Source organism: Haliotis cracherodii, unplaced genomic scaffold (assembly GCF_022045235.1).
Source record: "Haliotis cracherodii isolate W230 unplaced genomic scaffold, xgHalCrac1.p SCAF_3, whole genome shotgun sequence".
NCBI lineage: Eukaryota > Metazoa > Mollusca > Gastropoda > Lepetellida > Haliotidae > Haliotis > Haliotis cracherodii.
In genome coordinates this window covers 52,633,803-52,660,133 of record NW_027266286.1, presented here as the reverse complement: position 1 = coordinate 52,660,133, position 26,331 = coordinate 52,633,803, and the positions used below count along the sequence as shown (strand labels likewise).

The following is a 26,331-nucleotide window of genomic DNA, read 5'->3' as shown; positions in this document are numbered from 1 at the left end:
ATTTGTAATTACTGGAGAAACCAGTGAACGACTATTTCACGAGTTGGAATTCGAGCATTTTACTTCAAACACTGCCCCAATGCATTTGACCCTTGACCATACTTACAGTATGAGCTAGTGTATATATTCGTATTCCTTTGCAGTTATAAGAATAATTTTCATTAATTGTTATGTTTATGTCTAATATCTTCCAAAATAGATGTAGAAATCGGAAGATCATCTCAGCAACGTGTGCATGATTTTCATATGTACCTTTCCGTAGGTTAGTTATCGAATAGCACCTGATTAACATCCGTACATACTATTTGGGATTTATTAAATACATCCATTTTGATCTTGAACGAAAATACTAATGCGAGTTCCTCTGCGAGTTGGAAAATTTAAATAATCCATGCTAAGTGACATACATTGTATTTTACCAAATCAAGAGTTTATTGATACCAATTATTGTATATTTTTTCTATTATTTCACCATGTCACATCGAAGTGTTCATCACCTTTAACTCGCAACCTCTTGCAGCAAATATCACAAGGTTTTATCGACTGTTTTGTATCAGGTTTTGGTATATGTTAAAAAACAAAACAAAATGGCAATACATTCGCATCAAGAATATTTATTCGATGCATGAATACAAACGTGATTAAACAATGATATTTAACCCTAAACAGTTTTACAAAGATTCCAATTTTCTAAAGTCTCCTCCGGGCACGCCAAGCACAGATTTGCGTTTTATGTACAGTCTTTTCACACGCTTGTTTTCTGGGTTTCTATGGTGATTTCTCCTCACAAGATGCTTCTTCGGTACACCTAAACTGAGTAGCAATTTGCGAAACTCCTTGTAACCCGTTGGTCTTTTTAACTCGGAGGAAGGGTCTAGAGTGTAATAACGAATCAGCTTCGTGAGGTTTGAATCTTTTAACACGTTTCCGTTTGGCAACACAATTTCCAGATTACCCGTCACTGTTAAGTGACCCGTGACAATTTTATGTTTGAGACATTAGTTTTCCTATAGTTCTTTTAGAACTAATGTTTTTGAGAAGATGATCGGGAACTCGCAACAAAAAGTCATTGTTGTTTACGGATTGGTTTTCATCTCGACCATCCCTTGTCGATGTGTTGTCGTCCTCCGATTCATTCGCTGTCTGAGGAGGTGCCGGTGTCCGATGATTTTGATTCGCTATCGGATTGGGTGTCATCATCATCATCTTCTTCTTCTTCTTCTTCTGTTCTTCTTCCTGTTCGGACATCAGTCTCTGGTAGGTATCCCTTGTCAGAAGAATCATCGGCTTGCTCATCGTGAAGGGTTGAGAGGTAGGATCGATAGGATCTTTTGCAAATGGGTAGAATCGAATGATGCGTGATTAACAACTCCCGTTTGACGCGTCGACCGATCGTCTTGCTGGCCAAGATACGAATGTACTTCTTGTGTCGCGACAGTCGTATTTTATCCTCATCCGGTAAGTGTATGTTTCCTCTCAGAATTTTAAATATCAGAGTTATCACTGCCATAAACTGGTCGCCCGACGCGTGTTTCAACAAAGCTTTTCTTTGTCCGGCATTAGCTTGGTTCAACATCAGAAGAAAAGTCACGTGTTTTTCTAGTAGCTCACTCATGTTGAGATGGTCGCTCACAAATGTTCCAGCGTGCGTTGACCGATGTCGTTTTATAGCATTTTTGTTTGGTCTAACCTTTCTTGTTGACTTTGAGGCTCGTCCACCATGTGGATATAGCTACAGTGAGGAGAGAGTCGGAAATGTTCGATCATCGGATCATCTTCTGGTATCCAACGATGAACGCGTAGCTTGCACTTGAAACAGTAGGCTTTATCAGATTGCCCAGTGTATATAAATCCGGCCTTAGCCATGGATGTTGGTGACTACTTCATCTGCATTGGCCACTTGTCAAAAGTCTTTAGTCTGTCACTAAACTTTTGTCCATACACCTCAGTACAGAGGTCTGCTTTGGCGCAGTCTGGAACTACGTCGTCAAATCTTCCACATACATCCATAATGACGACGACGACGAGGAGAAAGGTCTGCTCGCTTCTAGGGTTGAAAGTGAAATGTTGGAACTCCGGTGCAAAAACACCTTTTTTTTGTTGTTGTTTAGTAACATCACTGGGGCAAGTACACCGTGCACACTTCATCGGGAAATATTCCAGTGCGCAAACGACCATACTGCGGATTAGCATAAGGCGAAACATCCAAAACGAGATACCCATATTTTAACCCCCCAACGGCATCTTGAAAGGATTCCGCAAAATATTTTGCCTGTCCCGGAAATATTTGCGATGCCAAACTTTTGTATTCGTGCGCTGAACGCGGGTTGGATAGCAGAACGAAGTAATGGGTGTTCAGAGACATGGTTCAGTTGCATTCTCCTTTGGGATAGGCGGATTGTTGTATGTTGATGACGGAAATCCCCAGATGATGCGATAGCGTGGTGTAAAGATGTAAAAACAACTGATTTTTGCAAACTTGCTGCATGAAGTCATCTGTCCAAAACGTTTTTCCGCTCGAAGTTCCACGTAACACTGATATGGTAGCTGGTGTGTGAAAAGGTATCAGGCACTTCTCTTCTTCCATGTTATCTCTACCGCTGTCGACCACAGAACTGATCTGAATGACTACCGGTCAAAGTTATTCATACACAACAAAGATATGATTGGAATTGAACTACTTTTTATTTTTTTAATTTTTTTACAAGCACAGTAATATTTTTAAAAATCAATACAAGGAGTGCTCACATCAGTGCAGTATTTGAAGTAGTTACAAATGAAGCTAGTGACAAAGGCGTCATTCCATTGTAATTCATTGACATCAAACTGATGGACAATCTGGTTCAATCTTAAATGATCTTTAAATATACACAGTAAAAAATACAAGCAGTAAAACCCACACCCCTTGGAATCTGTAGATTGTAACTGTTGAATATTGCGAGTGTAAGAACTGACGTAGGACTTTAAATAACGATCGAATACAACGTCAACTGGTTCTGCCAAACTGTCAAACAGTTCTGCTCTGTTGTTTCCTCGGAGATACACAGCAATCCAGTGGCGACCTCTGTTTTGTCTAACATCTGTATTGACGATGAGACCGACTCCCTTTTTCAGCAAAGAAGGGGGGAGCACGGGTAAAGTATCTTTTGCATAAACGCCTAACACGTGTCTCTGTAAGCTCGAGTCTCACTGTATGGCGCACATCAACTGAGAAGCCTTCATCGCCTCGCTTACTTGACGAACACGTTGTGGGCTTGGTCGATTTCGATGAGGGAATTCCTCTGAGTCAAGACGACGCAACTGAGAGGATTGATCAGTGCCGATTTAAATTCCAGTTCCAGCCTGACGGTGCCCGATTTCACCAGGTTCAGGTACTCCGAATCTTCGCACATCTTGTCCAGGTCGAAGACGAACAAGGCGCTCCCCAAGAGAAAGTTGCTTCTGGTGATGGCGTTTCCTTCGTCCTTCTTCCAGAGATCCATGCCGTCGAGCATGTTGACGTAAGACTTGACATCGTCCGCCTCCGTGGGTTGACTCGGCACACTGACGCCGTCGACGTACAGGGTCACTTTTTTAAGCATGGAGGACTTGAAATTAAAGGGGTTTCCGGTATAAGACCCGTTCAAACTGGCGCTCTCAACCAGTCCCACGATGTATCTGTTGGCGACCGGGTTGGACACGTTGTCGATGGAGTGCGTCTGCTGGCTGGTGGGGATGCTGGTGACCTTGACCTCGGTTTTGGTGTACGGGTAGAGGGCATTGGACTTTACGAAGAGTACATTGTGAGCCAAGATCAGGGCGGGGTTGACTTTGACTTTGCACACCTGCAGGTAGGCGTCCAAGATCTGAACTTTGAATTCGTGCTCGGTCACGTTGCTCATCAAGCAGAATTTAGGATCCGATCTGTACATCTTCAATGTCAGGTCTACCTCGTTCAGCAGGTACCGGTTAACGTCGAAGATATCTTCGTAGATGGGTCCCGACATGGTCAGTACTTTGCTGTCCGCTATGTAGGAGGCTCTCGACGACATTCCGCCGTTGATAGATCCGGTGACGTTGCTGCTTTCCAGGTCAGAGTTTTGTTCGGCTACGTCCTTGTAGAACAGCTGCGTGGTCAACTGAGTGCGCTTGGCCTCGTGTCCATACTCCAAAAGGGTCTTCATCATACTTTTGTAAGCGTAATGGTTATTGGTGGAAGACACCAGCTGATTCTGCAGGTAGACCGTCACTTGTGAAAAAAGCGACTGCAAAAACAGATTCACGGGGGCCACATTTTCATCTTCTGCCAAAGCCGTACCGTCCGTTTGAGTGACTTTGACTTTGAGGTGCAGACGGGTGCGCTTCAGATCGACGTAGTCGCCTCCGGAATTGGACACGTGAAATTCCAAAGGCGTGGAATCGTTGATTTGGCTCAAAGGGCGCACGTTGATGAAGTAATGTTTCTGAACGCTAGTCTGATAAGGTGGTAGAGTGAAGAGGTTCAAAGTTTCTGGCACCAGCTCTTCGAATTCTTAATCGTTCAACAGAGCCATGATTACTTTTAACTAAAGATATTGTCTTCTTTCACCGGGGTACACTTGAGCACTTTCGCCGTCTTGGAAGGTGTGGCATTGATGTTGTCAGTTCGACGAATTTTCTTCGTAGTGACGCATTTGACTCCTGCCTTTCGTTTTAAAGCCTTCACCCTCTTGTCTTGAGCCTCTGCCCTGTCAACCTCGCTCTGGGATTCCGAAGTCATTTGAACGACCATCTTAGATGCATCTGACGGTTATGCTGTTTGTGCTGCTGCTGCTGCTGCTGTCGGTCGATGGGGCTGGATCACCATCCTTTGTAATTTCCCGTTGACTAGTCTAGGCGACCTCTTTTTGTCAAAGTAATGTTTACACTTGGCGTAGTCGGGAAAGTACAGCGGACAGGAAGACGAATCCATGGTCACAATACTACTACTACTCCACGAAAGGATAACGTCTCAAATGAAGTGTGGCGTAGGTCTCCTCCGTTAAGAATGAAGGCATTGAGGTATTTTCCGACTTTAAATACAACTCGATATTGTCGGTTTCTTTCAATTTGATACGAATGTTAAATTCGGTACCAACAGTGTACGTAGGTCCCTGTCTCAGATCGATGCGTCTCAATAAGGCCAGTTGAGTTTCCCCCACCAACGAACTGTCGCCTAAGGTGCATAACACGTCCACGCAGGGGTCGCCACTGGCGATTTTTGTCAGATTCAGCTTTCCAAAATTGAGCTCGACCAAAGACACCGTCCAGAATCCGTCAAAGGTTAACCTTTGATTTAATTTGACGCGGAAGTGAAAGGTGAATTCTCCGGAAAGGCTTTCGTTTTGGAATCTGTGCTTTTCAGAAAGATGTACTTTTCCATTGTGTCTTTTTTTTTTTTTTAGAGGTCTTTCAGTTCGCTCTCTTCTACGTAGGAATCAAAAGACGAAGGCCAGCCGAGCCAACGTACGAGAGCGTAGGTTTTCCCTTTCCCTTTTTTTCTCTTCAGAATTTTCTCCACCTGCCACAAGACATCCGCAGCTTTGTCAACCTTCTGCAGTTCGCTCGCGTAAAAGCTGCCATCCAGGGGTTCGTCGTGAAAATCTTTCAGCTTGTTGTTGACAAACCGTTTGACACCCCTCGTTGGAACTTTCAATTGACCTTTTAACACCTTTTTGAGTTTCCTCGAACCCCAAAACGCGCCCGGATTTCTGGGAGTGAAATAATAATCTTCCAGTACTTTGTCAGAAGTTATCTCTCTCGAGCTCATCGTGTAATGATAGAATATAATGGATGATGTTTCGTTTTATATCATTGTCATCTATGTGTGTCTGAAGATGAAATTCAAAACAAAACAAATTTTCAACATTGATTTATATTTTCAATATCATAATTAAAATAAACAACTAACATAACGCTCGAGAAAACATCTAACCATTCAGCTGTCAAAAGGTTATTTTAAAAAAAATGTACATTCACATTCTTTTGTCTAACTTTAACATTTTCTCGACGCGTTCTTTCAATCCCTCCTTCCATTGAGACATTTTAAATTGAGAGTCACGATAGTCCTTGCATCGATACGGGACCAAGTTAAAGTCCCTCACATCTCGAAAACTCGGGTCTTCTAGCAGCATTTTTCTCCAGCTTACGTGCACCTCTCCATCGTCTACGTCGGATAATGTTATGTTAAAGTATTTCTCCACCAGTTGTTGTTCAGAGAAGTTGCAGGTGTGGTCCCGTTCACCTTCCGCATCGAACATGCACCCGAAACACAGTTTACGAGACAGTCGTTCGATTATCTTGGTGACTTGAATACAGTAGCATAGAGTCAACAGGTTTTCCACGAGTTTCATCTTCTCCGCCATAGCGACCTCGTCCGCGGACAGTGCCCAGCGAGATTTCTTGATGATGACTCGCTTCGTGACGTTGAATTCGTCTTCAAACTTGCGCTTGGCATCCTTCACGCATTCGTCTCGACTTGGAAACCATTCGTGAGATTGACGAATGACTGCCTCGTGTGCGGCCTTTTCATGACCTGCTTCCAGCAATAGAAAGTAGATTTGTCTTTTCTTCCCACTCTGTTTAAAGATAGAATGACCGAATTTAGAATTTCTGTGACAGCTCTTTGTTATTTATTTATTTTATTTTTTTCTTTGAAAACCAAAAAGTGACAAATACCAGCATTAACAAATTAAAAGGCAATAGCTATGTCGAGTGATCACTAAAACTATGATTAACGACTTAAAAGACATTAGCTATGTTAATTGTAAATCAAAATGGAGTGAACAATAACCTTGGTGCCATGATACAGTAACCGTGTTTTTTCTGACACAACTCGAGTCTCTGAAGGTACAGGATGAAATGCGTGTGATTTAAGCGCAATGACGAGCATGACACTATTCTATTATTTCAAATTCATTGGTTGGTTGGTTAGTTTGTTGATCACGTGTTCATGAAAACCTTTGATGATTGGATCTACATGAAAAAAACATTTCATTGGTTGTTAAGTGGGTGTTTATGTAGTATATTTATGGGTTGAATACTATTCAAACTCTCTCTGATAACCATTCTGTTATCTCTTGTTCATAATACATTCGAAAAAGAAAGACAAACACGCATGAAAAGAACACATTATTCTTTTATTCTAACTTGTATTCACACTGAGTAACAGACATATTATTTATTTACAATATATCAAATCAATTCACTGACTAGGCATTATTTCATCAATTTATGATACGTAAATGAATACTTTCATGATCTCATCATATGATCTCAATCAATTTGGCCTCCAATCGTTCCTTCCTACTGGCAGTTAAAAAATGTCTGTTCAAGTCATCAACATTCTCATAAGGCAGGTTTTGAATGTCCAGGAAGTCAACTCCAGAAGAATTTTTTTGTGTCCTCGCCTCTTCAAGGATGTTGCCATGGAACACAGCTTCTAAAGCATCGTCAAAGTACATCATCACACGTTCATCCGGCTCCATCATCAAACACTGATGATTGCGTTGCGATGGGTGATTTATCTCACACCCATAACAATTACTATTGCACAATTCATTCACTCTGACACATAGGCAGTCCAAGTAAAGCTTTTCAAGGACCATTTCAAATTGTTCTCTGTTTGATCGAAGATTATGATTTGAATACTCACTTCCCGGACGCTAATAGTGAAAGGTCCTGTTAATATATCCACTGATGTGCTATTCCGTTGACGATGAGTTCTCAGGGTTCTCTCCAGAGATGGACATCCAGCAAGATAAGCAGCAAGGAGAGATCGTCCCGATTGTGCCCCATCTCGAATAAGTTCTCCTCTTCCCCCTCTAACCCTGTAGTGGTAGGAAGTTGCTTGTCCACTCATCCTGTTTATAGAAAACACATTTTTAATTTTTTTTAAAACTTTATATCCTGGACATTTTTTTTTTCTGTATGAGTTTTGATTTTTTTTATCAAACATATTTTGTTACTCTCAAACATATTTCTAGTGTTTTATTTTATTTGTTTTCTTGTGTTTTTTTTCATTTGATAAAATCTATTTTCAGTTTTATTTCAAACCAATTTTTTTATGTGTTGATGTCAAACCTATTTAGTTTCTGCCAATTTTTTTTCTAGCTTTCATTACTAACTGTCTTTTAAAATTTATTTCACAACATATTTTTCCAAAAGTATTTTTAAAAACAACAAAAATGAAATGTGTTTACTACCTTTCACGTGTCGAGGAACACTCCAGAGGTTTCATCATTTCGTGGATGTGGTCATTGTTTGCTAGACGATCTCATTTTTTTTTTTTCTTGGAATGGGGAATGTTAGTTACAAAGTTCTAAATAGGGTTGAATCCATAGGGTCGAGATTCGATGCCATCTGCGAGCAAGTATCGCTTATCATCTTGAGGAGTTAAACCCAATTTGGTCACTTTGACTGTCAAGAGTGTGTTATGAATGGATCGAATTTGATGAAATGTTGCCATGTTTTGTTGGTGTTTAAAAAGACAATCTTTAAACATCCAGTGACGGAGATGGTTTCGGACAAAAGCTTTCTGCACACCTTTAGCAGTGCGTTTCTCTACCCTTTCACCGGGAGTTTTGTCAAAAATAAAACTATAGTTTTTGGGACGAAGTCCGACAAACTCTCTGATGGTTTTGCCACCCACTTCATCTTTCATCAAACCGATGACTTTGTGTCTTTCCATGGAATGAAGTGGGTGGTCTACGGGATAGTTTGAGGTGTCAAAGAGGTGGGTGTTAGCTGACATAAAGTCTTGAGGATCGCGGACAGGAGTACCCACGGGGGACCAGATTTGATAAAACAAGCTATCCGTGTCTGTCATGACGACCCTGACATTGTCACTATCGTATTCCTTCAACATGACATTGTAGTGAAAGTCATAAAGAAATCTTTTTGCGTGTTCCAAAATGGTGAAGCCCATGGCGACGGGTTGGTTCAAAGTCACAGACACCTTTTCCATGCTTACCACGACCAAATTTTCCGAAAAGACGTTTACACTTTTGAAATTGGGTTTTGATGACAACCTTCGCAGTCTTTCCTCGGTCGCAATTAATTCAATTTGTTTGTAATTTCTTACATTTTGCAACTGTTTCCCATACACGGCATTTGAGAGCAGTTTAAACAAATCTTTCGAAAAGTCATCCGTGGCTTCTTTTCGTTTCTGAGTGTTAAAGTCAATGTAGGGCTTCATCCATTTGGATTGAGTAAATTTCAAAACTTTGTGTACTTTTTTCAGTTTCAAACCCAATTGTAAATATTGTTGCAAAGTAGCAAAGTAAATGATATAATTTTCTTTGTCTTTCAATGTGCCAAAAAGTTTGGTTCCCGTGGCTTTCACCCCTTTGATACCAAGCTCTGCGAGCAATTCTCTATGATAGGGGGACATATCTTCAAAGGGAATGCTTCTTTGGTGGGAGCGAGGGGCAGAGACTGATGGACAGAATGAAGGTGACGTTGATATTCCAAATCACACTCTACAATGTAACCCACGCTACCTTCGGGGTCGAGTTGCAACCAATCAATAGACTCTATTTCTGTTTCGTCCACCCAGTCAAAATGACCTTGAGGTAAAGGACAACTCATGGCTGCACCATACAAATTGTTAATGTCAAAGTACATCAGGTGAGATTCGGGTTTGGAGGGGTCGAAATCGGACATGTGTTTGTTATTGGCTTGAGCATGGCGATGATTGATACTCGCCACGCCTCCTCTCACTGCGGTTGAGACAAAGTTGTACATATCGGGATCGGTCATAAGATCTAAGCTCACCCCCGTCATCAAAAGACAAGCATCCATGGCCATCCCCGGGAGAGTAAAGTACTGACACGGGTCCAATCTGTAGTAGCTCAGACACATGTCACGGAATGCTTCCAACACATCGGTCAAAATCAAAGTGTTTACGGCAACGTACAATTCCATGAACTGTCTCACCGATGTAATTTTGAAAGTCTCCCAAATGTGACGGGCGAAGGCATAGTCTCGTTCAGAAATGGTGTCTTCCGATAAGGAAGAATAAAAGTCGTCACGACTCGGAAAGTCTGTTCGATCTAATTTTTCGAAACTGTCCACATACTCATAAACGTAGGGTAGCTTTCGAGTCAGCAATGTCACATGTTCGGGAAAGTTCTTTGCCAAAAAGACAAATTCCTCTTCTCCTTTGCTTCTCAAATTGTTGGCCAAATTTTGTAACAAGGTGTTTAAAAATTTGAAACTGTCCAAGAAACGAAGTTGATCTATTTGAAACATGATGATGTGTTCCGAATTTTGACCTATGCACGTCAACTTTCGATCGGCAAACAGTTCTGCTGCTTGAAGAATCAAATGATTGTCATACCTCGAAGCATTGTGACAAATGACATTGAAAAAATTGGCTTCGTTGTCGTTGACGTTGCAGTAATTGTGACACAGACCCCTGACTTGACCCGTCAAATGATCGTGATCGATGTGTCGCTCATTCTGCTGTACTTTCTCCCCGCAAAGATAGCAATGGGTTTCCAAAACTAAAGCTAACTTTTCCTCATCTGTTAATGTCATGGGCACGGGATGATTTAAGATGTCCATGATTTGATCGTAATCCTCCAAAAGATGCGTCATGAAATGCTCTGAAGCCCATTCCACGCTATAGGTTCTCAATGGAAATGTGTACATGTCGGGTTCCCGACATACAATTTGATAACTGTAACCGCAGGGAATGTGCTCATGGACGTGGTGGTGACTTCCTCTCCTCCCCGGTGTCTCATTATGTTCTAAAGGTGACCACACAGATTCAAAATCGCAGTAGATCACAAAGGGGACTTTGACTGTTTTGGCATAATGGCCCAACCCAAATGTTCGAAAAGCTTTGTTTGGTTCAGGCATTTTAATTCGCTGTGCTTTGTGATAACAGTAGGGGGTATGCTTTTGTAGTCTGTCTTCAGTGGTGAAAGACCACAAACATTTTCGACAAATGAATTTGTTGTTACTATCTCCAGTTTTTCTGATCAAAGCTGGCAAACTTGATATCAGAACATAATGAGACAGCGGGGGTTCGTCTTCCTCCTCTACTTCTTGAGTTAATAGGAGGAGATCGATGTGACGCTCTTTGTGTACTTCGGAAGTTACTGAACTGATTCGTAAAGGAAAGATGGCATGCTGTTGGTTCTCATCTTCGTCAAAACCATAGACATTGATACTTACATTGTTTGTTTTTTCAAATTTTGAAATATGACTGAGGCTCATAGGAAATTCACACCCTCTCAAATCTAACTCATGTAGTTTGTCCTTGTAGTGACTCACTTGTTCTCTGACCAGTTGAGACTGAACGGGGAACAGATGAGCCAAAACGCAATAGGCAAAACAGAGGTTGTCGTCCACATTTTTAATGTCTAACAGGCAGCGCTTTTTCTCTAACGAAGGGGGGAGGGGAAGATATGAACTTCCGCGAAAGGGTTGAAATTTAACCACGGATAATTTCACGCTCAACACAGTTTCAAAGTTTAAGTTTGAACTATCTCCTTCGTAATTGTCCATTAGTTTCATGATTGTATTTATGACTTCAGTGTACAGCCCATCCAAATCATCGTTTTGCTTCTAAAGTAAGGCTCACTAAATGTAGTCAGACCATCAGAGTTTGTTTTGCTGAATCTAAATTGGGTACAAAGTCCCCACTTGATACTATGTTTTGTTTCAATTTCTGTTTTCAAGTGATGAATCATGTCAGGTTGAATTTTCACAAAATAATAGTAGGGATCATTTCCCTCTTGGCTCTGAGGAATAAAATCAAATTCCCTGACATTTTCATTTATTGCTTGTCTGGAACATGACTGTTGATTATCTACATTAGTTTTCCTACGTTTAGCTGCCGCCCCTCCACCACTTTGTTGATTTGAATGGGTTTGTCTCCTGTGTTTAGTGAGATCTTTCACAGATGGGAAAGTGGTCGAACATGTATGACAAGTAAAAGTAAAGGTAGAAGTAGAAGTAGATGGTTGTGGATCATTGTGTTGACTTTTTATGTGTCTTTGTAAGCTATCACTACGGTTGAATGATTTGGAACATATTTGACAATCAAAATGTTTGGAAGCTGGGCCACAATTTCTCTCTAACAATGTTCTGTTTGTTGCTGTAGGATTTTTGACAAAACTCACATGTATACACAGGTGTTGTAAATGGGGTAGACATTATTTTTTTACATAAAGTCTAGCAAACAATGTTCTTGGAATACTTTTTATCTTTCTGAAATAAATAATAAAAAATAAATAAAAATAGATTGGTATGTCTGTGTAGACTAATGAAGACAACATGATGATTTCACAATTATAATACATCCTCAGATAATGTTTTTTTTTTTTTAAATTGAAACAATGATGTGAAATACTTGTAATAACATAAAACGTATTATTAAAATACATTTTTAAAAAGATATGGTCTATCAATAAAAAAAATTAAAATCTTATCTTCACACAGAAAATATATCTCTCCCAAATTGAGACCAAAAAGTTCTGTGGTATGGAGAATAAGCACAATGTTCATTCATGAACCAAGAGAGACCAAATGCAGTATTTTGGGTCACAACACTGTTATTTATAGGGTAAAAAAACCAGGTGTATTCACATTACAGTAGGGCTTGAGTAACGGTAACTAGAGACGGTCTCAGAAACGCACTTGTTTTTCAAGTATTTCCTTTCACAACAGTCGTGTTTACACAAGTGTTTCCTTTCAACTGTGCTGGGGAGGGAATCAGTCGTCCATCTCAACAGCAGGGAAAAAAATATTTAACTTGTTCTGTGTGTCTAAAACGTTCTGCTTTAATGAAATTAAAACCACTGGCTTGTTTATCTATATAACACATGCGGGTTAAGGGTGGCTCTTTTAGATTTGATTTTTGGGTTAGGTAGTATGTGAACTGAGCAATGCGGTGGAATTGGTTTGGTTTAGACTCAAATTCACTATGCAAGTTATCACTACGATATAAATGATAACGATTTGAGAAAAAAAGACAGCTTCTGTTTTGGGTATTCTTTTCCCAAAGAGCTTCCATGAGTCGGTTGAGGTGGAACGAGTCATGGATGTGTGTACTGCCGACTCCTCCATGGTAAATGAAAAAAACTATCACCAACTCCTGCATTTATTCATATATTTTTTTTCATATACATGTGACCTTTCTCAAACACTAACTGGAGACGGCCTTGTTGATATGAGTAGTTCCCTTTTCAAAACAGACTCGTGTTTACACGAGTGATGTTTTTTTTTCCTTTCCACTGTCCGGATACGTCTTGTTGATACAGCTGATAAAAAATATTCTGCAGGTTCACTCGAATAACAGTAACTGGAGACGTTTCTATCACGCCCTCGTTTATTTAAGTATTTCCTTTCAAAACAGCCTCGTGTTTACACAAGTGTTTTTCCTTTCAACTGTCCGGGAATGCCTTGTTGATACAACTGATAAAAACTAATCTGTAGCTTCACTCACTCGACTAACAGTAACTGGAGACGTTTCAAATACGCGCTCTTTGATTTAAGTATTTCCTTTCAAAACACCCTCGTGTTTACACAAGTGTTTTTCCTTTCAACTGTCCGGGAATGCCTTGTTGATACAACTGATAAAAAATAATCTAAGTAACTGGAGACGTTTCAAATAAGCGCTCTTTGATTTAAGTATTTCCTTTCAAAACACCCTCGTGTTTACACAAGTGTTTTTCTTTTCAACTGTCCGGAAATGGTTTGTTGATGCAACTGTTATACGAGGTTATTGGTCAAGGTTAAACGAGGTCATTGATCGCATGACAACCACCCCCCCCCCCCCCCCCCCCCCCGTCCGCCTAATTCACGGGATTCCACTTTCTCATTTGTACATGCCACTTAAGCAGTGTCCTGTTACTGTAAACAGATTAGTTTCAAATTCCATAGTGGTGATGTCCATTCAGACTAATGCTTAGTCTCTAAAACTGTATAGTTTTGAAAGAAACAAGTAACTCCATTTAAATTGAAGAGGAGCCCCAGTGATCTCAGAATGGATAGAACAAAATGACCTAATACTACTAAATAACAACCAACCTACTAGATACGACAAAAAACACCACAAAATGTCGGCTATCGACTTAACCATATGCACCCCAGATTTAGCCCAAAGTATTCAATGGGAAGTACACGGGGTACCACTAGGTAGTGACCACTTCCCCATAAATATAACTATAGGAGACGTAAACATCCCATCACCAGCCCCAAACCAGGAACCTAAATTCCACTACAACAAAGCCGACTGGGACAAATTTCAGGACATTTGCAACCAGGCTAACCTAGCTGACCTAGAAAGTAACGACCCCGAAATCTACTGTAAAAACCTCACTGACTATATAATAAACGCAGCTAAAAACTCCATTCCTTTCAAAACAACCAGCATAGGCAAACCCTCGGTTCCTTGGTGGAACGAGGAGATAGAACAAACTAGGCGTAAACGCAAATCCGCATTCAATAAAGCCAAACGTGACTTCAAACACCTAAAGATAGCACATGAACTAAATCACAAAGTACAAAGCTTAGTTAAAACAGCTAAAACAAGAGACTGGAAAAAATTTTGCGAAGAAATTAACCATCATACAGACGCCAGAACAGTTTGGCGCAAAATCCACGCCATTAGGGGCATTAAACGTCATAAAAAAACTCCCAACGTAAACAATTCAACAAACCCCACTGAAAAAGCTAATAACCTAGCAAATCACTTCTCGGCCGTCAGTAGCAATAGCAACTTCAACCAAAAATTCCAGGAACAACTAAAAGCAGAAACCAAATTTACCAAAGAGCCAAAAGAAAATAACCTAGAAATTAATCTCCATTTCACAATGGAAGAACTACTCCACGTCCTACAAAATAGGAAAAAGGACACAGCCCCAGGCTTAGACCTTACTTCATACCAGATAATTAAACAACTACCACCCAAACTACTCCAAACTCTACTGAAACTCTATAACCTCATATATCTAAACGGACAGGTCCCATCACCTTGGAAACAAGCCCTGGTCATACCAATCCCCAAACCCAATAAACCAGCTGACCAGGCTAATTCATACAGACCAATCTCCCTAACTTCTAACTTATGCAAAGTAATGGAATCAATGGCCAAAAACAGGTTACAACACTACTTAGAACAAAACAACATAATAAATCCAGACCAAAGCGGTTTCACTCCTGGACGCTCAACCTTAGATAACCTCGCCCGACTAGAGCAGGACATTAAAACAGGCCAACTTAACAAACAATATACTACAGGCATCTTTCTAGACTTCTCCAAAGCATTCGACATGGTTTGGCATAACGGGCTAATACAAAAACTACAAAAAATAGGACTTAAAGGTCAAATAATTAACTACATCCAAAGTTTCCTAACAAACCGCAAAATCACCGTGGGCATAGATCAAACGCTATCGGACCAATGTCCCCTAGAAAATGGCACTCCCCAGGGCAGCATCCTAAGCCCAACACTCTTCAATATTATGATTAACGATCTATTCGAGGGACTATCCCCCAAAGTAAACACATCAAAATTCGCGGATGATGGAGCCCTCTGGATCCGCACTAAAAGCATGAAAATGGCCCAAAACTTACTACAAAAATCTCTAAATAAAATACAAAAATGGGCTGACAAATGGGGCTTCTCCCTAAACTCAGAAAAAAACACAGGAATAGTATTTATACACAAAAACATGCAACCCGCCACCCTAAACCTCCAACTAAACAACAAACCAATCAAATTCCAAAAACAAACCAAATTCTTAGGATTAATCTTCGATGAACATCTCACCTGGGATGCTCACATTAAAAACCTTGTAACCAGATGCAGCAAAGACCTAAACACGTTAAGATGCCTAACCGGCTCCAACTGGGGGGCCTCTAAAAACACCCTCCTCTCACTCTATATATCACTAATTAGGTCCAAACTAGACTATGGCAGTGCCATTTACGACACCTTAAACAACTCTCTCATTAAAAAACTAGACTCAATCCAGTATCAGGCCCTAAAACTAATCACACGAACTCAACATGGCACCTCTTCCACCTCACTCCAGGCCTTAACAGGAGAAATGCCACTTAAACTACGTAGGGAACAACTTACCCTAAACTTCTGGGCCGCGTCCCAATCAAACCCACTAATCGAAAACTTAATAAAACAAAATATTAGCCCTAGAAACCAAGCCCTAGCCCGGAAACATCCACTACTTACTCCAATTTCCCAAAGAATAACCAATTACCTAAACGAACACAAAATAAATAATCTTAAACAAAACAATAAATCATCCAATATCTTCACTCCAAAACTTAAAATACCAAAAATAGACACAACACTAGCCGATACACTAAATAAACAGACCGATCCTAACATCGCTAAAACCACCACACTAGCATACATACATGAAAATTGGCCAAATTGGTGTCACATATACACAGACGGATCCTCAGATCCGATCTCAAAACACACAGGTTTCGGAGTCCACATCGCACAACCAACCAAAGACACACAATCTTACCGACTCCCAAACAACCAATCCATATTCACGGCCGAACTAATGGGCATGGCCTCAGCACTACACAATCAGCAGTCTAAAAAACACCAAAAAATCCTCATCCTAACCGACTCCCTCAGTGGACTACAAGCCCTCAAAAATAAAAACACTAAAAACCGCCCCAAGCTAATAAATCAAATACTCAATAGCTCAAACAACTTAACTAAGGTAGGTAAACAAATAGAGTTCATTTGGATCCCCGCCCACGTAGGAATCTTTGGAAATGAAAACGCAGATAAAGCAGCAAAATTATCCCTTAAACACCCAGAAATAAGCTTAAACTTACCCAGCTCAAAATCAGAAATCAAATGTGTCACTAAACAAAAAATTAACAAAAAATGGCAAAATATATACCAAAACTCAAATAGCCAAATCAGGAAAGTACTCAAAAAACCCCTAAATAAACCCAAAATACTACACCCATCCAAAAAAATCGACAGTATAATTACCAAACTACAAACAGGCCACACCAAACTAAATAATCACCGTAAAATAGCTAAACTACACACAACAGGAAACTGCCCACATTGCAAACAACAAGAAACACCAGAACACGTACTCATTCACTGCACACACTACCAAACACATCGAACAACACTACAGACCACCCTAAATCTTAAAACCGGACTTACACTAGAATCAATCCTAAATCCACAAAATAAATTAGAAAAATTCAAAGCCTTAGGCATATACCTAATAAAAACAGGACTAATTAGTCGCATTTAAACCCCAAATAAAATATTAAAACCAAAACTACCTTATTAGATAACCACCCAGCACACACAGCTCCCTTAGTTCGTCCCCCACCCACTCTTGGCATTCTTTCCAAATCTCAAAATTTCAAAATTACTATATAAGTAACCCCTAAAGCCCCCTCCTGGGTTGCACAAACTCACTTTTCCCCTTTTTGGAAACACATTAAATGGCCTGGCCGGGCCCGTGTGCGACATACGCTTGCAGTCGGAAAGCGCACGTTAAATCTCCAATATAAGTAAGTAAGTAAGTGATATGGGAGATAGCGAGATGAACCTATTCTATGGATATCTAAGCTGCAACCCAAACCGATCCAAACGGGACCCGAAAGCTTATTGTATGCCAAGTCATACTCTCATATAACCTTACACTGTTCATGGTATCAAAGTTTTATCAACAATATCAAGAGTAGCAATTTAAACTACTAAAACACCCAAAAACAAGGCGGTTATCAAGCGCTAGTGCAGACGTGGTACATCGTAAAAACTGTATCGGGATGCCTTCAGAAATACAATTTCTTGCAACATTTATACTACGAGATAGTAAGCCTAACGCTTACTCACCGATGGAACGTAGGCAATATCGCAAATACAGATATCACGTATTTGAATGTTAAATACTAAAGACACTCATTATTTTTGCAGTGACGATATAACACTTATACACGTTTATTGGTGACTTTCATCAGTTTTGCTATTCATTAATTTTTAATAACTTTGTTTTCACATATACAAGTAGCAATATCCGACTAGCCTGTCATACATACTTATGGGGCAGTTTTCAATCATGTACTGACTTACTCTGGTGTTCCCAAGCGAAGCTTATTGGCTTTGGTGTTATACCCCGTATTTCTTGTAATCCTATCATTACTTCATTTGTATCTATCCATAACAATTACATAACAATTAAGATGAACATTCAGATCAAGTACATGAACGAGTTTGACCAATGCTGTGCGGTTTGATTACACACTTCTACCAGGTCGTGGATCTTTATTTTCTACCTAAAGAGAATCATAGTTCATATGCTAATCCATCTACGAAAACCGTCCCGCTCAAGATGACCTTATTGGTTGTTAAATCCATCATCTACCCTATCTGTTGGGGAAAATGTCTGGTTTGTGAGATTTTCCACTGTCCTAATCTTGTAGCTTCAGTATCAAGATCCATGACAAACGTTTGCTCCTTTTAGATAAGAAGAACTTAAAGTGAATAGCTAAAATGTCGACCTACTCATGCATTGATTCATATCACTCTCATCAGCTATACAGTGATAGATGTATATGTGACAGTGAATAGAGAAACCATCATATCCCCTGCGTCCTCACTTTCGCCCCCATCAACTTAATGGACCCGAGAGAATATCTGTGACTTTATCTCTGATTTCTCTGCGATGATATCCCTGCACGTTTACACATCATCAGAAGATGACCGTCTTTGACACATTTAAACATTCTCTATTTATATAGTAACATTCCTCACTTATGTGATTCTAAAAGCCACCTTTTGTACTGTCCTCATTTTGCTTTCTCCCTTTGACAGTTCTTTTTACTGAACCACCGGAATGGTTTCCATGGTTGCCACTATTTCCTTGGTTACAATCAACCATTTGACGCACATTCAGGGTGGTCATTTCCTCTACTGAAGCTGTATCTAATACTTGTTGAAATGTATACTCACTTGACAGTGATTCCTTAACATGTGTTCTGAGTCCTAAAAACAAACCTGTCTCTCTCACTTCCCTGCAACGCGTCACCTGTAAGTCACAAGCGGTTGTTATTTTCTGAGATGTGGTGCATAATAATATTGCCTGTCCTGGCTCCTGCTTAGTATTGTGTAATCTGAAACGCTCTGAACATTTTATTATTTCTCCATGAAATCCTATGCAAATTTATGATTTATTTATTAATTGATGAAAACAAAAGGATGCCAACTTTCTTTGCTTTCTTGGTAATCAAGCTAACATTCGCAATTCGATGCACATGCTTAAATAGGTTCGCATTGTTGGGGGGGAATGTAATGCACAGATGTTTCTCCTTCGCCTGCTGTGACTATGCCGTTAACACGCCACAAAGCTGGCAGTTGGGCAGTTCATTGTGATGTGAAGTATCCAATTCTCCGATATTTCCTGAACAAGTGATGCATTTTATTCCAATAGAGGAGGTTTGAACTAAAGTTTGAGCAGATTTGGGCGCATATTGTATGGGAGGTGGATGAAAAGTTACAGGCTCTGTGATATAGGTCCAGTTTTATAGAATGCGATATTAAAGACCTTGCTCACTCGCTCATCACCAAATGGATTTCAAGTGATGTTGATACATGTACACATCTCTTTGACAGGTCTTGCTAACCTTAACAGCAAGTCAGCCGGAAAGATTGGTTTGTATACCATTGTCTACTACATCGGTACGACAGTATTGGCTACAATCGTTGGCCTCATCCTCGTTCTCACCATTAGACCAGGTCACTTTTACAACAACAACGTCGTGGATGTCAGGTCATCAGGAGGTGCCCCTTCAGCTTCAGCTAGAGACGTGTTCCTGGATTTAGTCAGGTTAGTTTCATTGAACATGTTGATGATTCTAATGCGTCAGCCAATATGAAATAGCAATTAAGAATTCGCATTTTATGGACACCAGAGAATATCTGAAAGAAGTCGGTCTGACTCTTACGTTTTTAACAATGTGTTTCGTTTAAGAACGTGATGTAATACCTTTAGAAACAGAGGATATTGAAGGGTTTGCTAAGGATATTACACTAGTGTAAAACTTATGTTCCCCTTTGTGACTCGTAATTCCCATCATAAACAATGTAACTATCACCAACCAGCGTTTTCACCCAACACAATCCATAACAACGTTTAAATGTATGTTGGCTTGTATTGTCCACAACTGACGGTAGCTTATTAATGACGTAAATCCTGCTGAGGTAGGATCAGGTACTGGCCTCAGTATTCTCAGTATGATGGACTAGGTTTGGTTGCAAGTTACCTACATTTGTGTTTAAAATCCTACGGACATTATTTCTCTGCTACAATATGTTTGACAGACTGCTTTAGACATATCTTTGATGATAATTTAATTCTTGGAGTAGGTCTTTAGAAACACATGCTTGCCGTAAAAGGCGACTATGATTGTCGGAAGAGTCGACTAACGGGATCGGGTAGTCAGACTCACTGACTTGGTTGTTGCATGTCATCGTATCCAAATTGCATGGCTCATGATGTCAATAACGGGAATGTCTGGTCCAAACTCGATTATTTACTGATATAGCTGGAATATTACTGAGTGTTAAACAACAAACAAACAAGACCTATGCCATGGGCTAGTGAAGTATGCAAGTTGATCGTGCGGAAACATTGTACATCATAGGCGAACGACGAGTCCATTCAACTTCGAGAAGACAGAAGGGAATTACATTTTATTGTATTACATGTGAGTGTGGCTGCTCGATTTCACATTGACCTCTTTGTGACCCTCTGCAGGAACGTTTTCCCCGAAAATGTTGTTCAGGCGAGCTTTCAGACAAGTGGTACTGTTTATGTACAGAAGCATACAGGAGTATCTCTACAAGATAATTCTACAGCTACAAATAATTCAAGTTTGAATGAGACATCTTCAGTTCAAACAAGTGAAGGCATATGGGCTCCAAAGTCTGTCTACAGATCAGGAATGAACACGATAGGTATGATTACCTTAGTAGATACATGTTGAATGTTGAACGTGCAATTTATACCAGTATGATCTTGTAATATGTTGACTGGGTAATCATAGCATTGCAATTTGCTCGTTAACTCTTGTCATTTATGAGCAGTCACAGATGTTTTTCACACTTGTCACGCTTGATTTGCATTGAAAAACATTGTTAAAACTATGAAATAATAATTATATCGTTATACATATATACATATTCGACGTAGAAAGCCATCTTTATTGATTATTGACAATATTGGCCTACACTCTGATTGACCATTTGCCGTGTAGCGAGCAGGTTATTCTCTTCATTAATGAAGACTTCACCGATATGAATTCTTTCCAAATAAGAGTAATCATACAGTTGTCACATCTTTCACTTATGAGGTGTAATGGACTGTACTGGCCAAAATGTTTTGTACACCCCGAGACAAATTCAGTCGCCTTGTAAAATCCCGTTAGTGACGAATGCAACTTATAACGCTATTCGGTTTGGTCAGGTCTCTATACTCAGGTGCGGACTCCGTTGTCTGTTACACGATAGAACAGCTATGGGTAATGTGAGTAAACTGCACATGTTGTTCCGCACAAAGTTAGTCTGGAACTATTATGGTTTATTGCCAGTTATCCCTGTGTATTTGTTATTGTTTTTTGTCTTACCTACAGGAATAATATGCTACTTCGTGTTCTTTGGTGTAATCCTGGGTCGCCTTGGGAAAAAGGGAAAAGTGGTGCTGCGTTTCTTCACTGTTGTTAATGACATTACCATTAGGATGGTACTAATAATTTTGTGGTGAGTATTATAATACAAAACAAACAGTGTAAAGTCCAACCGAACACAATATGCTTACATAGTCAGATGCAACCTCCGTCTGTTGTAAACTTTCTTAAACGCACAATGAAGCTAAATGTGTGCATTAATGATCTCAGCAATACTGTCTCTATAAATGTTTGCAGAATCATTGTTTTTTTTGGATGCCACAGCATCTTTAACAATGATTTATCAGCAGTTCCTTCTTCTATTATCAAATAATTTGATATTCAGTGTGGTAAGTGTAATAACACGTGTAACATAATCAGATGTGTTTGGTGTTCCATGCACTGGCGTCCATCTGGTGTGACAACAATGTGGATATCTTCCCGGTGGGAGGCTCAAATGGTCGCTATACGGCTGAGATATTGCCAAACCGACGTTCACTTGTAACACACTCACTGAGTAGCGCACATGTTACTTATATCAGTGACACGACCATTTTGTTCATAAAGCCTCCATTCCGATTTGGGTGTCAGTGGTATCCACTGTGCACCGTTCTGATATACTTTGATACATGATATATGATGAGATACGATGGTTTGAACTTCACATCACATCACATAATCTATTTGCAGCATTTCAGATTCTCCTCTGAAACCACCAGATTTCGGAAGATGAAATGTTGTGCACACGATCCCAGCAATGATGACTACAAATTGTGCCTGCAACAATAAACATCAGCCATAATGGACATCCATTGTCGGCTTTGCCCTTTACTCGTCCTTTTTTCGATTCATGTTGTTGTCTGCACAAAAAATCAGCTATCACGGTTTGTTGTGTATTTCATTGGGCACAGTGTTAGTTTGACCTCTGATCAGCCTAATGTTTTTCCATAATTCAAGTTCATGCTACCAATACATTTTTGAATTCTTGTTTTCAATCCTTGCTCCCGTGGGAATTCCGGGGCAAAAGGCGTCCTAGTACCCCATAAGATGATTGCCGGGAGCTAACTGAAGGATCGTTGACATGGCTGATTTGGGTGTTATTGTGCCAATATAGCGTTGATAATAATTTAATTCACTTGTTTGTTGATTTCGTAAAAGGTTGCAGTGATAAAACTGAAAAGATGCTTTGGACCATGCCTTGAGTACTCACTAACTAACTAAATCTTATAGATGATCATGTTGGATCGATGTCCTGTTATTGAATGTACACGATTAAAACTATTGATTTCAATCTTATCGAGGAATAAACTTTTTGATGAACATTCTGAATATAAGATCTTTATCTTTTTCAGGTATTCTCCAATCGGGATTATGTTCCTGATTATGGGGAATATACTTTCAGTCAAGAACCTCGCTGCCACTGCCAAGCAGCTTGCCATCTACATAGTAACAACTTTGACTGGTCTTGGAATCCACGTCCTAATTGTCCTTCCACTGCTGCAGCTTGCTTTGACGAGGAAGAATCCTTACAAAATCGTCAAAGGAATACCACAGGCCGTTTTAACAGTTCTTGCAACTGCTTCTAGGTGACTGTTTGAAATATATTTGACAGGACAATTATTGTGTTTGTTTATATATGTCGATATTATCGACACCGACTTGACATTACAACTTGTCTTGAGTGAATTGCAATCGGGCCATCCATGCTGATAATGAACCCTTTCAAAGTGGTATATCTATTTGTCATACGATTTTACAGTATGGTAGTCTTTCTTGAAGTATACTGTACAACTTTTGACAGGGTCATGTATTTAACTTCTTGATACAGCGATGTCCCTTTCTCATGTTGAGTCGTATATAATAACCCTATGTGTGGTCAGAATCTACGACTGTTTACCAGACCTTCTAACATGATCATTCTCGATGATATACGGGTTGTAACGAATGAAAACGTAATTTCTTTTTAGCTCTGCAACCTTACCTATTACTATTCGATGTTGCGAAGACAACTTGAAGATTAACACTGCCATCACTCGTTTTGTGCTGCCGATAGGGGCAACCATCAACATGGACGGTACCGCCATCTTCCAAGTCATCTCTGCCGTGTATATTGCCCAGATACGTAGAATACCTCTACACTTCATCGAAATCATTGTATTAAGGTAAGGTGAACCTAGCAACAACGAAGGTGCCTGAGGGTCAGACGATATATGGAGAATCTCACCAGAATGGTGTTTGACATACAAATGTCCCGAGGCTGATATATTTGGTATCAAACGACATTCTCAATAATAATTCTGCATTAATAATTACAAAACCAATTAGTTGATGTTTACATTGATGGCTGAGACAATCATGCAATTAATAAAAGCGCACCGCACCTCCAGTTCACTCGTCATTTCCATTGTAAAACACAACGTTAACGTGATTACAGAACTCTTCAACTGTTTATGTATCACCTGGTATAACTATGCATTCTCTCTGTCCCACAACAATACTTTTACATTCACATGCTTTGAAAGCATCGAAATTTATACATTGCAATTACGAAAATATGTGGAAAGTGCGCAGTACAATCACATATGGTAATGTCTAAGAAATACGCCACTTGTGAAAATGTGAAAATATCTCCCATCCGCCCCCATCCCCACTCCTCCACCCACCCGTCAATCGCCATCGATGAGACAAACAGGACTGTTCACTAGACACATAAAACATCATATTTATTATCAAACTTTTGTTTAGTTGTCTAGCAGAAAATCATTTTTTTTCATTACAAATATAAAACCTTGAAATGTAAATTCTCCCTACCTTACACGGAAGGACGTTTCACCAACCCTTGTAATTGCGAGTTAAAAGTAGTTCCGTGTTTGCAAAATCTAAAATAGAATAAACAAAAGAAACAAAAATATTTGAGGCAACTGAAGTTCTATGTCATACGTTTGGATATAATTATATAAAAAATCAAGTTCATCAAAAAATGTTCTTGAAATCTAAGAAATCGCTGCTCGAAACGAAAGAATACGTGCTGTTCAAGTAACGTGACGCTTTCGGAGTTAAATGAAAAAGTTACAGTTTATAACGAAACATTTTCAAGAGAAAGACAAGAAGCGATGTTAACCTAAATTACCATCTGTAATTATCATGTAACTCAACAGTTTGTGTACAGACTAAACAGTGAAATATAAAGTATTTTGTTCACTGCAATGAAAACATCACTTTCCTCAACTTTGTAAAACTCAGTCTGTCACACTGAAGTATATAATAAATATAATTCAATACCAAATATCTATGTTTTTCAGTTTGTGTACAGTGTTGGGCAGTGTGGGTGTGGCTGGAGTGCCCAACTCGGCTATAATGGTATTGATGGTGATCCTGTCATCTGTGGGTCTTCCTGTAGAAGACATCTCCATCTTGCTGGCAGTCGACTGGTTCCTGTAAGCATGACAAGTACACATTTCACTCATATTAACAATGCCTTGATAAGAGTGATTTTTACGAATCGGTGAAACCAGAAGATTTTTCAAAACTAACTTGGCATTTATATATTACGACCAAGTCTATAAAAGGCTACGTTGTTGACCATTGGGATAGTTCACCTGCCACATGAAATCCGCCATGTTTTAGCAATGGCTACACTGATGTGCCTGTGATCTTGTGATAAACTAAAGCCATATCAGCATTATAATAAGAATACAGTTATGACATATTATTCTGAAAGGCCGAAGTGTGTGCTAAAGGAAGTTTTTGCCCACTTGAAATAGCAAACTTAGTTGCCTCTATTATTTCTTTATGAAAGTAAGAACATAAATGTATTTGGCAAAGAAGAAACACATTGACAAGAAAATGTAGAATCATCTTCATTTGACTAGTCAGCAAAACTGCATTATCGGGGGTTCATAGTGGGAACGGGAGGTCATTCTAATTACAGTCCGACGCTGTACCCGTGAAGTAGAATAGCAGAATCCGGGGTAGAAGAGGTCTTCAGCAACCCATGCTTGTCGTAAAAGGCGACTAACGGGATCAGGTGGTTAGGCTCGCTGACTCGGTTGATGCATGTCATCGATCCCAAGTGCGTGGGTTGATGGTCATGATATTAATCACTGGATTGTCTGGTCCAGACTCGATTATTTACAGACCGCCGTCATGTAGCTGAAATATTGTGCGGCGTTAAACAACCAACCAACCAACCGTTGTTTTAGTATTAGCCATAACTGCCATTGGTTAAGCCACACGTTGCCTTTGGACAATATATTAACAGGCTTTGCCTCTTTTATAAATTGCGAGGCTTTTTTAAGTTGGCTGTCTGATGACCATTGTCAAAATGTTGTCCCACTTCTTTCCGTCATGTAGTGATCGAAACATACGGCCTACATTTGTCAGTCGTTGAGGTTCATTACTTTGACGTAGTGCTGACAATATTTTTTTTCTGAAATGCGGGTCAACTTTTTTATGTCAGGATATCCAGTGAACAAAACATATCGGCATATATACTCACCGCCAACAGAAACGCACGCCATAGAAACACATAGATAAGTATCTACGTTAAGAAGAGATGTTTCCAATGTGTACCAATTAATGACAACACTAACAATCAGTGAAGTGTTACCACAGAGTGACTGCATTCTTATCACGATATGCTGCACG

At 39.8% G+C, this 26,331-nt stretch overlaps 1 protein-coding gene across 1 annotated transcript in view; it reads left to right on the top strand.

Moving 5' to 3' along the window:
- The window catches only part of LOC139474533 (excitatory amino acid transporter 2-like), a 46,283-nt gene that overhangs the window by 16,981 nt on the left and 2,971 nt on the right, over positions 1-26,331 (top strand). Inside the window, exons 3-8 of the mRNA XM_071257588.1 lie at positions 19,634-19,847; positions 20,778-20,977; positions 21,652-21,778; positions 23,037-23,270; positions 23,652-23,846; positions 24,987-25,121. Of these exons, the coding sequence (XP_071113689.1) occupies positions 19,634-19,847; positions 20,778-20,977; positions 21,652-21,778; positions 23,037-23,270; positions 23,652-23,846; positions 24,987-25,121 (1,105 nt within the window). The remainder of the gene's footprint in view (positions 1-19,633; positions 19,848-20,777; positions 20,978-21,651; positions 21,779-23,036; positions 23,271-23,651; positions 23,847-24,986; positions 25,122-26,331) is intronic.